We start from the raw sequence: 17,419 nt of genomic DNA on the forward strand, positions 1-17,419 counted from the left end.
TATGTTCATATTCTGTTTATGACCACACGATGGCGCTAAATATAGCTAAGTTAACTGGGACTGGGTCCAGGTGTGCGAGTGTGTCAGACAGTGTCAAAATTATACACTGATAACACTGATTTCATAGAGAGGTGTACTTTTAAGATGATTTTTATTGACATTATTTTTTCTTGTGTAATCTGTTGAAATTTGTCTCGCGGGACGCAAAATGTCATGTGGCGCCTCTAGCACAGTTAGCTAACCGTTAATTATGTCAAATAATTTCCAAACAAACACTAACATATTGTTATTTATTTGTTGTTAATGTTTTATCAACGGCTCTGGTAATGATGGGTCGCAACAGAAACGTGCAAGTAGCGTAGGCCTACTGTTGCTATGGTTACATCCTCAGGTGACTGCAATTTTAGCAGGTTTGTCGTCAGGTAAAAATACGCTTCTTACTGCCTAATTTCACTTTTGTGTTTAACGAAACGTTATTCAAACACCAGCGAAATATGTAGTCCTACTTTTATATACTTTACAACTTCGCCTTTAATTTTGACTACCTAATTGTTTGGTTCAAGTCTTAATTAGGAGGAGGACAAACACCCTTGAAAAGGTTATTAACATACAACAGACAAGGTATAGTCTGCATTTAGTTCATAGACTCAGCAAATGTGATCATTAAATCCATATTTTAATTTGTGTTAAGTTAAATCAATGTATTGACACCTGTCTGTACACACACCTTATGCTTAGGCTTATACAAACCATGAATGACTTCACCACTAGATGGCAGTTGGTGTCTATACACAATTAATGAACCATCTATTCTATCCTGTTAGCTCCACTATCCAAAAACATGTTTCTTTAACGTATTGGACATAGGCTCACCATTTAAATTGCTAAAGATAAGTAGGACAAGAGTAAACGTACAAAAATACCATAAACTGAAAAAAAGACGCTATTCATTTAACTAGGCTACTAATACTGAAATGGCTTTACTTTGGCATTAGATTAATTTGTGATCACTGGATATGATATGACAATATTGTACATGGATGTCTATTTACACAGGGAGTATGGGCCCATGACCAAACCTCTATGTGATCTATAAAGAACTGAAGTCCTATCAAAGTGCACAACAGCAAAGACTCATCACTGAACATCTGGACACCATTCCTCTTCAACGCCTGCAGATGTTTTCAGGTAAGGTAAGTTTAGCCCTTGCCAAAAAGTAGTATACTTCAAGTTTATTTGAGTAAGTATACTTAAGTGCTGAAATATATTTAGACTTTTTCTAAATATATTTCTAAGTATAAGTCAAGTATACTTAAATGTCATTTTAAGTATATTTCTGAGAAGTACATAAAGCCCATTTCTGAGAAGTACATAAAAAGTAGACTAAAAGTATACTTTCCTATTTTTAGTTTAAAAGAAGTATACTAATAGCACACTTGAATAAACTTCATTTTCGTAAGGGAGGATACAGTAGACTCCCTCTGTATCGAAAAATTATCACAAAAACAGATCAAGGCTTGGTGGCTAACGCACATATTCAAGCTAAATGAAACGAATCAACAGCTGGTATAACACATCTGGCCTTTGCCTTATATTGTTAAGGGGAGTTTAAATACATTCCCACTTCATTTAAAGTATGTACTTTTAAATAGGCCTAATAGAAATGAATAAGATGAATACATGCAGGGCCAAAGTGGGAGAAGTTCTGGTCATTTGTCATTTGCGTTGTTTTAAGGTACGATACTAAATGATTTAGCCCCTAAAACACTTAAAAATAGCTACTTTATTGGCATCGATGGTTCCATCCATGGAATCTTTCCACTGCACTAACCGCTCTTTGTAGAAAAAGAGTTCGTCAGATCATTAAACTGTTCTTCAATATAAGAAAATCTGGAAGCCAAAATGGTTATCCACGGCATCACTGCGAAAATCCTGTTCTGGAGCACAGTAACTGCAAACCCCGTAGATCCTCTATTGTTTGTTTGTTTTTATGTGTAAATATAGAAATATGTTTATATACGAATATGTGCAGTAAGTGTATGCTTGTAGCCCAGATTGTCTTGTACTGTTACTACATGACTTCAGTGGATCGCGCGCTTTAGGCTTTCACTCAATTCTACGCTCATGCACGATGTAAAGCAAGTTCACGCAGTTAACAAGGAATCATCGGTGTTCGGTTCATTCACGAACATGATCGTCTCATCTGCGCAAACGCGCTCTCATCCACTAACGTTCAGAAATAGCAGTGCATTAACGCCACACACCTGCTTTCAAAAGCACACCAATGAATAGTCATTGAAATTATCCCCAAAAAAAAAAAATATATATAATCCTGCATATCAAACCCGGGCTTGTAGGAGAAAACAAGCAGCTTTGTATGCTTTGTATGGAGTTGTTTTATTTTTTATTATTTTACAGCAGCTCTACGAGTTGTAAGACAGGCAGAGGTGTTTCAATAGAAGTTCAGACGCCCAGATGTCATATTAATTATTACAATTGGGAATGATTGGAAACTTCCCTCATCCCAGAGTATCATGAAAGAAAGAGGGGCTTACAAAACGCTAATTGGTCTCTGCAAATGCACTGACTGAGCATGGTGGATATGTTTCAGAGAGTCCCAGCCGGAGTGAATAGAACCCACGCTTCTTTTCTAAACGCCCTTGCTGCGCTAAAAGAGGAGAAGAGGGAAAAAGAGAGAGGGAGAGAAAGGAAAGTTGGAGGGGGCTGGGTGATTGAATGCTGGTCTAATCTTGAATGCCTCAGCCAACCAAGAGAAATTACACAATTTATTGCCACCCTCCCTCTCCCCGCCACATGCATCTCGCGCACACACAAAACTGGCGCAGGCAAAGTCATTCAAACAAAGTTGGTTGAAAGCAATGTGCCATTATCGTGCGCTATGAAAGAGGCGAAATTAATCCAGAGATATACTGTAAGTAAATAGAGTGAATAAGGTGTTAGGAGCTTTTTTTAATGCGCGTCCACAAAATAATCCGTTCCGCCTTTCCAGCTGTGATTTCTAATAACGACTGGCCAAATTCATCTTGCCCGGACAAAGATTCCCTATATGGAACAATATTATATGGCTGTAACACGTTAACAGTATAACAGTTGTGACAATTGTTAATTAATTACCAAACTACACCTGAGTCCAATGAAAGCAAAGTGCTTTGAATGAGTTTATTTATTCGTCTTAACCACAGCAGCTGTTACAAATTATTTGCTATATTTGTTAAGAACTGATTTTTTTTTTTTTTTGATAAGATGATGTTCGACAATTTAGGAAATTTAGGAAAGCAGGATTCGTATGTGATTAAATAATGTGGTAAACCGGGGCATGTTTTCACAAACAAACCAAACAAACTTCAAACACTTCAAACTCTCTGTCCTCCAAACTACACCTCTTTTTTCACAAATGCCAAGTTGGGACATGTTGTCACATGTTTTAAATGTTATTAATGACGTTATTTGTTGGCAAACAGTGGTTAGATATTTTATATTTCTATGAATTGTGTTGCGTTTATGAACTTTTTTATTGCTTTTTTTTCTGTTAATTCTGTTTAATGGCAGATTTAGGCTAATTGTGAAAACTAGTCTTCTCTATTCATTATACTGCCATTATCATAAAATTTTAACAATTTCATGATCTTTCGAATATATATATATATATATATATATATATATATATATATACTCGAATCAACGGCTCATATGACTAACACATCTGGCCTTTGCCTTAAAGGGGAGCTTCTTGAAGTTTGTTTACTTCAAGGGGTCTACAACAACGTGGGAAATCTTTCTTTCTTTATTTTTTACAGAAATGTATAAGATAAATACAGGCAGGGCTAAAGTGGGACAGTTCCTGGCCATTTGCATTGTTTTTCAGTGCGATACCAAATTATTTAGCCCCTAAAACTCTTAAACATACTTTATTTGGATCGATGGTTCCATCCATGGAACCTTTCCAATGCACAAACGGCTCTTCATAGTAGAGAAAGGGTCATTAAACTGTTCTGCACAATAAGAAAATGTGGAAGCCACAATGGTTATCCACGGCATTACTGCAAAAATCCTAACAGTTAACACGGAACCAGCGGTGTTCAGTTCATTCACGAATATGAGTGCCCCCGCGCTCTCATCCACTAATGTATAGAAATAGCAGTGCATAAACGCCACGCACCTGCTTTCAAAAGCGCACCAATGAATAGTAATTGAAATGGTCAAACAAAAAAACAACTTTACAATGTAGTTTTAACAGCTAACAAATTGAAATATAATCCTGCATATCAAACCCGGGCTTATAGGAGAAAACAAACGGCTTTGTACGGATTTGTTTTGTTTTTATTATTTTACAGCAGCTCTCCGAGTTGTAAGACAGGCAGAGGTGTTTCAATAGAAGTTCAGACGCCCAGATGTCATATTAATTATTACAATTGGGAATGATTGGAAACTTCCCTCATCCCAGAGTATCATGAAAGAAAGAGGGGCTTACAAAACGCTAATTGGTCTCTGCAAATGCACTGACAGAGCATGGTGGATATGTTTCAGAGAGTCCCAGCCGGAGTGAATAGAACCCACGCTTCTTTTCTAAACGCCCTTGCTGCGCTAAAAGAGGAGAAGAGGGAAAAAGAGAGAGGGAGAGAAAGGAAAGTTGGAGGGGGCTGGGTGATTGAATGCTGGTCTAATCTTGAATGCCTCAGCCAACCAAGAGAAATTACACAATTTATTGCCACCCTCCCTCTCCCCGCCACATGCATCTCGCGCACACACAAAACTGGCGCAGGCAAAGTCATTCAAACAAAGTTGGTTGAAAGCAATGTGCCATTATCGTGCGCTATGAAAGAGGCGAAATTAATCCAGAGATATACTGTAAGTAAATAGAGTGAATAAGGTGTTAGGAGCTTTTTTTAATGCGCGTCCACAAAATAATCCGTTCCGCCTTTCCAGCTGTGATTTCTAATAACGACTGGCCAAATTCATCTTGCCCGGACAAAGATTCCCTATATGGAACAATATTATATGGCTGTAACACGTTAACAGTATAACAGTTGTGACAATTGTTAATTAATTACCAAACTACACCTGAGTCCAATGAAAGCAAAGTGCTTTGAATGAGTTTATTTATTCGTCTTAACCACAGCAGCTGTTACAAATTATTTGCTATATTTGTTAAGAACTGATTTTTTTTTTTTTTTGATAAGATGATGTTCGACAATTTAGGAAGCTTAGTATAGCAGGATTCGTATGTGATTAAATAATGTGGTAAACCGGGGCATGTTTTCACAAACAAACTAGGTTGACTTCAAACACTTCAAACTCTCTGTCCTCCAAACTACACCTCTTTTTTCACAAATGCCAAGTTGGGACATGTTGTCACATGTTTTAAATGTTATTAATGACGTTATTTGTTGGCAAACAGTGGTTAGATATTTTATATTTCTATGAATTGTGTTGCGTTTATGAACTTTTTTATTGCTTTTTTTTCTGTTAATTCTGTTTAATGGCAGATTTAGGCTAATTGTGAAAACTAGTCTTCTCTATTCATTATACTGCCATTATCATAAAATTTTAACAATTTCATGATCTTTCGAATATATATATATATATATATATATATATATAGCCTATATACATATAGCTGCAAATACAGTCAACGTGCATCATTCTTATATTTTGCTCAAGTTTTTTCCGTGTTTTAAAATGATTAATCTCAAGTTTAATTACTCGTTTCTCAAAGCGCCCTAAAGAAAATTCGAAGCGAAGATCACAGGATGCCTTTAATGCAGCTCAAAGTTGAGTGTGTGTGTGTGTGTTGTTCTCCAACAAACACTTGTCATAACCGAAAAACACCTCTAGTCATTCTTTACGAGAAGTTGTTTACTCAGTGGCAGGAGCGGCACGCGCCCGGCGTACGCAACACAAGCGCATCTCAGGGGGCGTGGTCGGGGGGAACTCGCGGCGGGCCGCCGGCGTATTGAAAAGGCCGCGCTGTTTCCATCTCACAACTCAGAACAGGTCGAGAGTCCGGAGCACCTCTGCCCATTGAAGCCACACGTGAACGCCACGAGCAAGACGCACGGCCATTGGGCATTCCAAAGAAAACTTTTGTGCTTTTCCTCCGCGAAATGGACATTACTGCCAAGATGGAAATAAGCGTAAACCAGCAGCAGTTCATGCCACCTGCTTGCTTTTTTGCCTCTCAGAGCATCCAACTCAGTCCGACCGACAGCCAGTGCAGCAACAAGTCCGCGTCGAAGCAGGCGAAGAGGCAGCGCTCATCCTCTCCGGAGCTGCTCCGGTGCAAAAGGAGGCTCAACTTCGCCGGCTTCGGGTACAGCTTGCCACAGCAGCAGCCGCACGCGGTGGCCAGGCGAAACGAGAGAGAACGCAACCGGGTAAAGCTGGTGAACAACGGCTTTGCTACTCTCCGCGAACACGTTCCCAACGGAGCGGCGAACAAGAAGATGAGCAAAGTGGAGACGCTGCGCTCGGCTGTGGAGTACATTCGCGCGCTCCAGCAGCTCTTAGACGAGCATGACGCGGTGAGCGCGGCGTTCCAGTCGGGCGTCCTGTCACCCACCATCTCCCAAAACTACTCTAATGACATGAACTCTATGGCCGGTTCGCCCGTATCCTCTTACTCCTCAGATGAGGGCTCCTACAACCCTCTGAGTCCTGAAGAACAAGAGCTCCTGGACTTTACCAATTGGTTTTGAACGTTCGTGAAAGGTTCGTATGAATTAAATTAATCTTTATTGCCGCTATAATTGTGTTTTCACGATTTTGTTGTTCATGCAAGATACTCACCATGTCCCGTTCTCTTTCTAGGAAATACCTAAAAATCGCAGTACTGCTTGGGAGGAACTCGGATGTCCTCCAAGAACACAAAGCACTGCGTTTGCGCTGCAGTCCGGTTCGGAAAGACTCGAATCCACACCCAGAGATGGCCCATACAAACCGGCAAACCACGGGTCCCGAGTGTCAAAGAGCCAAAGGACTAAAAGAGAAGAGCGGGAGTCCAGTCCTTCCAGCGTATTCGTCCAAGAAATCTATTTTTAAAATGACTTTCCACGACACTGTGGCATATATATATATATATAAAACAACAACAATAAGCAAACGTTGTTCTTTTACCTATGCTAATGTAATCAAAGAAGGTTTGCCCCGATTGACCCCTCTCACAACTCTAATATGCTTCCAACTTGCGGGAGTCCAGTCCTTCCAGCGCATTCGCCCAATAAATCTATTTTTAAAATGACAACAATAAGCAAACGTTGTTCTTTACCTGTGCTAATGTAATCAAAGAAGGCTTGCCCTGATAGACCCCTCTCACAACTCTGATATGCTTCCAACTTGGCGAATTTTATTATATGAAGTTCTATTTGTATAAAACATGTTGTTTTCTGGAATATATTAAGCTATTTTTATATGTAAGAGATTTATAGATGTTTTTGTACACATTCATTTTAATATGTATCTATTTTTGACCTATAGCCTGCCATAAATTGCTCATTACCTCTCGCTTATTCAGACTTCTAGTCTCAAATGCATCGCAGCTGGCAATTCCCTTTACGGATGTGGAGGTTTTAGAGGAGTTTAAGAGTTTAAATTTCAACACCAACGTGTCTTATTTAATAGGAATAATAATTGCAATGGTAACAGGATTCGAGTGATCAAAGGTTATGCAGCTATTGTCCAAACGGAGGTGTTTTGTGTCTCCACACTGCCTGTTCCACTTTGCCTTTACAATGCTGGGTTTTGCATCTCAGAAAATAAGAATATGCCTTATCTCCATATTTTCTACAGTTTAGTCTCATAATAAAAGTTTCTAAAAGAAATATGTTTTCTTGAGTTTGTTTTGTGTATTGCAACCATTTATCTTCATTGTTACTGAAAGCAGTTCTAGAAAAACACAGTCAAGTGTAGACTTTCGTTGCACAATTTATTTTTTTAATGGGCAACAAAAGTGATAAGCCTGCTAACCCTCGGCAGTCTGCCTGTTGTCAGGCAGTAGGAGACGTGACCAGCATACTGGACCGTTTCACAGACTGCGCTCATAATGAATGCCAATTTGGAGAAGACAGCACTTTTGGAAAATAAGCATATTTTTTGCTCACCCTACTCACACTTTTGTGGGTGAGTATGGCAGAGAGAGAGAGAAAGAGAGAGAGAGAGCGTGCAGGACCAAGTAATCAAAGAATTTAAAAACGTAGCATATTTTCTTCTGTTAACGTTAACAATTAAAATAAGATGTTCAAAGGCTGAGAAATATATGTGAAACGCACAGGGCACAATGGTTTTTAATAGAATCTTTAAAAATAAAATATTTAAGAAAATAGTGTTTACAGATATGATGATTTCCTTCATGTTCCTGCCTGCCACACTGACATAGATTTGTGTTGACCTCGAAAAGTATTGAATTTTGGAGGAAAAAAAGGTTATGCTAACCGTCTTTTATCAACATATTTTTCAGACATTTTAGTCTTTTAACAGGGCTTTTTTTCTTTCTTTTTTAAAATCTCTGGACAGTTAGCTACACCACCAACACATTTTCTACTTCTCGCAAAACATATCAAAATAACTTTTAATTCAGAAATTGCAAACATGTTCATAATATAAAAAGTGTATATAAGTAATTTTTTACAGTCTATTGCGTTTTTAATGAAACACTTAAAACGATTTGAAAATGCGAACTTGACTTTACTGACCCAATATACAAACGTATTCAGTAAAAAATACACTTTTTGTTAAGTTACTCATAAATAACTCAAAGTTGCAGAGTTTAAATAACAATCGTGGAGTTTGACAGGTAAAGTGTGTGTGCGCGGGGTGGGCGCGTGCCTGCTGTAATGAACTGAAAGGCTCTGTGCGTGTGTGTGGCGCTCGAGTGGAGTCGGCTGAAGGCGCGTGTGCCTTTCTGACACGCACTCAACAACTGTCCCTTTAAAAACACACAGCGTCAGGAAGCGAGTGCTGTCCACAAGAGGCAGGTGTTGAAGAAAAAGAAACATCCATGAACCTTTTCCATTGCAAAACTTGTTCTTTAGTGGAAAAGGTCGCATTATTTAAATATTCTTCACACTACGAAAAAATTATACTTTTAACTGAAAGGTTCTTTATGGAACCCAAAATGGGTCTTCAGTGGAATTGCTGTGAAAAGCCCCAATATACAGTCAGGTGTCCTAGAATTCCCTGTGACTGTGTGATTCACTGACCAGCGTCTATGACATGTTAAACCACCATCGAAATTGGAAGGGTCTGAACTGTTGACTAGCTTGGAAAATCAATTTTTGCGCTTATCCATCAGACGCTTGACCAAGCACCGTCTTATTGTAAGGTACTAGACCCATTTGTCAGTTACATTTCAATAGCTAGAGCTTCATATTTATCTGGTGTGAAATTAATTTGGGGAAGAGAGGGAGTGCTTTTTTTTTCTCTAAATCCTGGAAAAAATCAATAAATCAGGATCTCTCAGATGGATAAAGCAAATTTTCCACTTGATTTTCTGGCCTCTTGTGTCTTGTTGGTGAAAGATTAGGCTATAGAAAATGTAATATCAAGTTCAGATCTTTGGCTTCCCTCCAGTAAGCTTGTTCCAGGACCCTGTTTAATCAAGAGACATTGCAGAAATCATTACTACACTGAAAAAAAATTTGTGTAGAAACAATTTTCACACAGAAATTGCTAGTAAATTTCATAATTACAAAGAAACAGAAAGTAACACATTAAATTCAATATTCAATTTTTGAAGTATAAAACTGAAATATTGAGACAATTTAATTTCTCTGTTTGTTTTTGAACAAAATCGCCACAGAAAGCAATGTGAATTTCATGCTAAAACTTTTCCATTGACCTATTGTGAATGAGCTTCATGGCCAACCTGAAAATACAAGCCACCAATTCCTTTTACAAACTATTCATGCTCAATCTGAACTGTGTCCAAGGGAACGGTAGCGAGCAATGCAGTGTGTGTAGTTGTGCGCACAGCCTATTTGAGCCTGTCCGCGTGTCCATCAATTTGTGGCAGAATGTTGCCTCCTCATTATGCCACGCCTGAATAGAACAGGAGCGGCAGCATGTAACCCACACTGATTAGTCATCCGGGCCCCTCTGATGTTCTCCCTGTTGAAATTCGTGGGGACTTCTTGTTATCACTCCTCTCCAGCCTCCTTTCATTCTCTTTGAAAGTGCTGCCATCCCTGCCTCTCAACTTCTTCAGCAGACTTTTTAAATCTAAAGACTCAGACTGTTAGACAGCACTCACTTCCTCATGAGTGCCTAGAGAGCTTTTCACGACTGTCCAATGTCTGACAGAGGGCTGCGGCCATTTCTTTAGGCTAAATGAGACCGGTCGTTCTCTGTTTTTTTCGCTACCTCGATCCTTTTCATTTTTCCTCCCTCTCCTCTTTCTTATACAAATGCTAACTTTTGTTATTTCTGAATGTGACGGTGCTCTCTATGCTTGTCAAAGCTCTTCTCTCCCCTTTCCCCTACTGAGTCCTGCAGATTTGGTGAGTGATTATCAGTGATGATAGGATGTTTGATGACCACATTGTGCAAACTTTTCACTCTCTTTATGCCGAATTGCAAATTACATTTAATAAAGGCTCTAGCCTGCATGAAATATGAGCTGCTTGACTTTGGCCCTGTAGAGTGCAATGCAAACAGTGTTTCAGTACCACAGACAGCACTCCTCTCCACTAATGTTCAGCAGTGACACCTCAGTCTTGTGCAGTAAATGAAATCTATGCCCTATTTTTCTGTGAAACAGAGTAAGGTTTTGTCATTTTGACAGACATTCAGTCAGTTAGTCAGTGTTTACCCATTTTTTATGGGTTATTGACATGGATGCAGAAAGAATAATTAATAAGGTACCGTTGTAGTTCATTTTTATTGAGGTTTGATCATTCAACACTTTCAGCAGGAGAAGAATACAGATTAAATGGGACACTTAAACATAATCATTTGTATCAGTATTTGTATATTCTTACTTAGTGGTGATTTTTTCATTGAAAAAGTATACAAAATATGAAAAATTTGAAATGTCTCTACTTCATCAGTTGGCCCACCTTTATTCACTCTATTAAATAATATAATATAATATGATATGATATTATATGATATGATATGATATGATATAATATAAAACAAAATGTATGAAATGAGATGTATAATATTATATTGTATTATAAATATAATATCATTTATATAAATAAAATAATTTGAATTATATATTATTGTATATACGCTACTGTTGAAAAGTATAAAAAATTTAAAGTGAAGAGAGAGTAAAGCATTTAGTCACAAAAGATTTCTGTTTCAAATAAATGCTGGTCCTTTGAACTTTCTATTCATCGAAGAAGTGTTTCCACAAAAGTATTAATCAGTACAAATTCTTGTCAACACTGATAATAATAAAAATATGATTATCTTATATAATAGTAAGAAATGTATCTTGATCACTAAATCAGCATATTACATTGATTTATGAAGGTTTATGTGACACTGAAGACTGGAGTAATGGTTACTGAAAATTCAGCGTTGCCATTGCAGGAATAAATTGCATTTTAAAATATATTAAAATAAAAAATACAAAATTTAAATTGTAATAATATTTCACAATAGTTTTTTACTGTATTTTTGATCAAATAAATGCAGCCTTGGTGAGCAAAATTGCTTTTTTCAAAAACATTTGTCATACATATGCATTATATATCTAATACATGTATTAATTTTAATGTTAATATGGCCTAACTATTAGTGCAAACAGTTGTTGTTGACACCATCACAGGTTGCTGGAGTCATCGAAGGGGTTGGCGATGACTGAGTTATGAATGAGGATGAAGAGAGGCAGATGAGCGAGGAAGTCGAGAAGATCGAGGGAGCGCAAATTGCGAAGTTCCCGTTTCACCGACGCCTCATGCTCAGGTCTGATGCCCCCTGCCTTGAGCTCCACTAGGAGTTGCTCTGCCCCAATGCAGCCCTCTGGCACCACAGCACTCCCTGTTTGGGCCTCAAGCAAGAACAGGAACAACTGCTGTAGAACAAGCACACATACTCAGGTTAGTACCAATGACTGTAATATCCATTCTTGTGACACTTTATTACATTAGCCAGTTCAATATGTACTGTATGTATATATATATATATATATATATATATACACACAGTCTAGTTTAGGCTTTATTCAGGCTTTAACTTGTGGTACACAGCAACATCATTCCATACATATAACCCTCCATCCACATGTACAAATCCCTTGTGAATACATTCATTTGGCCCCAGTCATCACCTATTGCACACTTCTAGATAGTCAGGGCACTGATGTCGGTATAACCTGTGTGTTTGTATGTGTGCATGAAAGTGTGTGCTCCGTTCACACGTGTGCCTGGGGGGGCTCAAGTTACAGCGGCCTTTTCCTACTCTTCTGTGAGCGCACCTGTTTGCACAGTTAAATGCATCCGAGGTAATGACTAAAAGTGAGTGTGTATGTGTGTGTCCTGTAATCCCCTGGCAAAGCGCCCACTCCTCTCTCCTCTCGCTCGATAACAATTCAAGCCCAGCTCACTCTGTAATTAGCCTCCCCTCTCCACCTAACCCCAAGACCAGGCAGGGGCTCAGTTTCCCCAACCTCTGCCATCAACTTTTAAGTCTCCATGCTTTTCAGCAGTCGGCCCTCTCTGTTCAATGCATGGGCCTGGTTGGGTCTTGCTACTGAATGGCCACCTTATACCTCTGCTTTATCCGAGATGAGCAGTATGTCTTTGCCTGATTACAGAGCACGCTGCACTGGATGTACACTGCCGGCCACTTTAATGAGATTACAGCCTGTAATCCATGAATACGAGGGAGGGGGAAGGCTGAAGGAAAAATGAGAGAAAACCCCATTTCTCTTTTTTACTTTGGCTCTCAATGAACATGCAAGGTGCTTGACGGAAACAGCTAGTTTTACTAAGCCCGTGTTTGAGTTTGCCTTTAAAGTGTTTTATGGTCTCAATTTCACTGTAATTAGTCCCTACTGAGAGAGGGAGAGGGAGAAAGAGGGACAGAATTGCCAAATGATCAGGAACATTTTGCTGGTGAGTATGACAGATGTTCATTTTTTACACTAAATACCATTAGCATTGATAGAAAACAAACCTTGGCTTTATAAAGCTTCATCTCCAGAGATCTGAAATCCATCTTGCTGATGAGGGAGCGCATGAAATCACTGTGAATTAAAAGAGAAGTCTCTGAAATTTCTGTATACTAATATTTGATCAAATAATAATAATAATAATAATAGAAAAAAATATATTTATATAAAATTATTCTAAAATACATTTATTATTATAATTATTGTTAAGTTATTATTTTATCACACATACATAACTGATACTATTATTATCATTACTGTACAATTATTATATAATTTATTAAAGTGTTATCTTACCATTTTATCACATATCAGTATCATATATATATATATATAAATTTTCCACCAAATGACAGAAGATGATGGGGTTATGCAAGGATAGCTGGTAAATGTTGCCGTATTTTGGTGGGTACTTTCCAGCAGGGCCTACGATGGTCATCCCCCGTGCTAACGAGCCCCTCCGTTCAGAAAAGCATGCTGGGAGGAGAATAGCTGCTGGTACGCCACCCTCAGACTAACCGCTATTGGCCCATTCGCCTGGGGTGGTGGTGAGGCAGGGGGTTTGATGGGAATGAGGGGAGACAGGCCAGCTAATGATCATTAATTGCACTTGGTTTGCAGAAAAAGAGCTCAAACTGCAGCGTGGATAATAGCCGGGGCAACGGAGAGCACGCCAGAGACAGACAGGAGGATAATAGCAGCTCTAACCCATTTCTGTTGTTGCGCCCCATCACCGTGGACCTCACGCTTACATAATTGCCAAAGTTTTGGAGGTTCTGGCAGGGGGGGTTGCAAGATATGGTTAGATTTTTGGAAGGGAGGGGGGCAGATGGGTGACCCATTTAAAGTTTGGGTGGATGGAGTTGTTTTGACAAGCCGGTTTTTATCATTACTGTACAATTATTATATAATTTATTAAAGTGTTATCTTACCATTTTATCACATATCAGTATCAGATGTTTTATATATAATTATTCTAAAATATATTATTATTATTATTACATAATTATAATGAATTATAATAAACACACACACACACATACTCACCACCGTGGACCTCACGCTTACATAATTGCCAAAGTTTTGGAGGTTCTGGCAGGGGGGGTTGCAAGATATGGTTAGATTTTTGGAAGGGAGGGGGGCAGATGGGTGACCCATTTAAAGTTTGGGTGGATGGAGTTGTTTTGACAAGCCGGTTTTGGCGGTAAGTGTGTTTATGTTTTGGACCGGGTCAGAGAGTGCGAAAGAGAGAGAGAGGCGGGATGCATAAAGAGGTCGTTTCAGGTTTCCCTCCTTTTTTTTCATTTTGTAATGGTTCAGTGAGTCACGCAGTTGAACTAGTCCAATTAAGCCATAGATTTACTGTTCTCGTCGCTGGAACCGAACCTGTGGACAGCTCAGGCCACACGCAGCCCACCCAGGACATTTGTACCTATGCTTCAAACACACACAGGTAGAGGAAAACACTATGTTTTGAGGGAGCGCTGCTCATATCAACCTCTGTATGGAAATGCGGTGGTTAATCACATGACCAGCTCTGAGAGAAAGTGCCAAAGCACAGACAGATGGCAAAAGGTAGCAGGAGATACTTTGAACAGGCATTCGAGGCACTGGATTTTGTCGTTCTATTAGGGTTATGCCCACAGTAATGAGTGAACATGGGTGTATATCAGCTACTGAATGGGATCAAATCCATATCAGGGTTCAGAAGAGGTTGATGGAAAATGTTAAAGCACATAAATGTCCCTATTGTGTCCATTCCAAAGAAACACCCTTGTTCCTTTTAGTTTCATTTGTCCACAAGTGCAGGGAAATGGCATCGCTCACACGCTCAAAGAGCAATGCCGTAAATCAGCAAAGAGGCGTGACCCCAAATCCCCTCGCACACATAACCCAGGAAACCCAGAATGGTCCCCTGCGTTGAGTGGAAGCTGTTAAAGATCCTAAAAAAGTGAGCAGGAATAAAAGAGCCTGTGTGTGGGAATTTCTGGCATATGGGCTATAATGTAGCATCACAGCCAAATGCCCCCAAACCCTCATCACAGTAATGGACTTCAAGACTACACACGACCGCCCAGGCTGTCATGGGTCACCCTCCAATCGCATGTCTCTGGTGTGCAAGCGCATGCCCTTGTATTTTTGTACAATCGAATGGTACAGATGCTACAAATGGATATACAACTTTTCGGTCCTTCACACACAAACATTCATGAACTGGCCCTGAGTATTTATGGAAGGTCAGTGACTCCTCTTCTATTGCTATTGCTATTGTGTATGTTGAATACTTGGCCTGCTGACTCACTCTAGTGTGACTATTTTCTGGGCCAAACTGGCCACTACAGCAAACAGGCGCAGATCCGTAAGGCCTTCTGTCACTCTGAAATCAACCAGCTCCAGAATCTGAGAATAGATCATATACATATTTAAACAAGTAAATACATCTAAATTTAGACATTATAATATATAAAACATATAATAATAACAATAACAACAAATAATGAATGTAATAATTAATAATCAGTTAATTAATAATTAAATAAATCAATTGTAATTTTTATTATTTATATAGGCTATATTTTTTTAAAGATAAATACAAGCATAAATTCTACCATTCATGGCAGTATAGTTCATTAAATCAAAATGATCAAACGATGCAGAAAAGTCCTAAAACCAGGTTTATATGCAGATGAATCGTATTTACTCGGCCCTGCAATTCCACTGGACAAAATTGTGTTCGACACAGATTTTTTTGAGTGTGTTTGCGCTGTTACCTAATTTGCATGATTCCTTTAGTGAATCGGGTGCTAAAACAACACAGACAGTACATGCAAATAAACGCCACTATCAGCGGGCACAAATCATTCTTAGTGAATTGCCTCCAGGCATTGTGATAAAAAAGAGAGACGGGCAGATCGTATATTTTTCTGTGAAGGCAGCATTTACCCTGTACACATATATTTCCTCTTCTTCAGTCAGAAGTTCTGGGGGAATGATCTCTTTCAGTGCCAGCAGCACTTGGAGACAGCTCAGATAACCATCTCCATCTCTATCAGCCTGCAGGCACAGAGTAGTACAGTCAGAGTCAATGACAGTTAAGTGATTACTGTCATTACCAACATATGAAAATGAACAAAACCGTTCTTTTTCATGAGGAAATTGTGGAATTTTCTTTTACTCACGGCCTCAAAAGCCCTTTTGTACACTGACAGCTTCTCCTGACTGAGGATGCAGTACTTTGCCAGAAAATCAACTACAAAAAAAAAAAACACTCACAAAGGTATTAAAAGTGGGTTACACTTTACAATAGGGCTGTATACATTAACAATAATTAACACAATAATTAATGTGAACTATGACACATCTACAGCATTTGTACATATTAATGAATTATATTATTTACAATTAATAAATTTTTAGCAATAGATAAAATAATAAAGAATTTTAATAGAACCTATATTAGTACCTAGTAGTATACTAGTAGTAGTAGTGGTAGTATATATACTATATTAGTATATTAGTACGATACCTATATTAGTGTCACAAAAAAGTGCATAGATGTAAGGTGGATTAACCATGGTATGAATAGTTTTCTAGAGTGAAAAGAAAAGAGAGTGAGAGTCCAATAAAGATTGTGATTTAAATACAGTATGTGAGTCAGAAAAACTATTACAATCTACTATAGATGTACACTTCTATTTAAAAGTTTGGGGTCGATAAGAACTTTTGTCTCATACTCTCCAAGGCTGCATTTATTTGATCAAAAATACAGTAAAAATATGATCCTTTGGAAATGAATCTAATATGCTGATTTTCTGTTCGAGATAGGCCTACATTTCTTATTATCAATGTTGGAAACAGTTGTGCTGCTTAAAGGGGTCATATGATGCGATTTCAATTTTTCCTTTTTCTTTGGAGTGTTACAAGCTCTTGGTGCATAAAGAAGATCTGTAAAGTTGCAAACACTAAAGTCTCAAAACAAAGAGATATTCTTTATAAAAGTTAAGAGTTAACCACGCCTACCTAAAACGGCTCGTTTTAACACACCCCCACGTCTACGTCACGATCTGGGAAGATTTGCATAACGGCGCCCAAATGTTCACGCAAAGAAAGAAGGCGTAACTTTTATTCTCGCTGTAGTATTGTTGACGCTGCAGCCATGTCCTGAAGACGCTGTGTGCTTCGTTGTGAAAGCGAAACTACTTTGTTTGGTCTTCCAAAAGAGGACGATATCCGCTTCGTCATGCCTGGAGCTGATCTGTGCTGGTCGCTGAGGAAATACATCAA

At 38.6% G+C, this 17,419-nt stretch overlaps 1 protein-coding gene and 1 long non-coding RNA gene across 3 annotated transcripts; one reads left to right on the forward strand and one right to left on the reverse strand.

Annotated features, from left to right (window-relative positions):
* The first annotated feature begins 390 nt into the window (after positions 1 to 390).
* On the forward strand, positions 391 to 7,168 carry LOC107664850 (achaete-scute homolog 1a-like). 2 transcript variants are annotated; one of them, XM_016455528.1, is made up of 4 exons: positions 391 to 422; positions 1,057 to 1,193; positions 6,204 to 6,729; positions 6,829 to 7,168. In XM_016455528.1, exons 2-3 carry the CDS (start codon positions 1,179 to 1,181, stop codon positions 6,714 to 6,716), a joined length of 528 nt encoding a protein of 175 aa, XP_016311014.1. In that variant the 5' UTR covers positions 391 to 422; positions 1,057 to 1,178; the 3' UTR covers positions 6,717 to 6,729; positions 6,829 to 7,168. The 2 variants fall into 2 exon arrangements, with proteins under 2 accessions (XP_016311014.1, XP_016311013.1); XM_016455527.1 differs by lacking the exons at positions 391 to 422; positions 1,057 to 1,193 and having other exon boundaries at positions 6,029 to 6,729.
* Positions 7,169 to 15,443: 8,275 nt separating this feature from the next.
* Positions 15,444 to 16,437, reverse strand: LOC107664851 (uncharacterized). The gene is made up of 3 exons (XR_001631496.1): positions 16,315 to 16,437; positions 16,079 to 16,189; positions 15,444 to 15,535 (listed from the first exon to the last, which is right to left on the reverse strand). It is a non-coding gene; the product is annotated as an uncharacterized LOC107664851 (long non-coding RNA).
* Positions 16,438 to 17,419: the final 982 nt, after the last annotated feature.

This window comes from Sinocyclocheilus anshuiensis, unplaced genomic scaffold (assembly GCF_001515605.1).
Source record: "Sinocyclocheilus anshuiensis isolate Anshui unplaced genomic scaffold, SAMN03320099.WGS_v1.1 scaffold299, whole genome shotgun sequence".
NCBI classification, from domain to species: Eukaryota; Metazoa; Chordata; class Actinopteri; order Cypriniformes; family Cyprinidae; genus Sinocyclocheilus; species Sinocyclocheilus anshuiensis.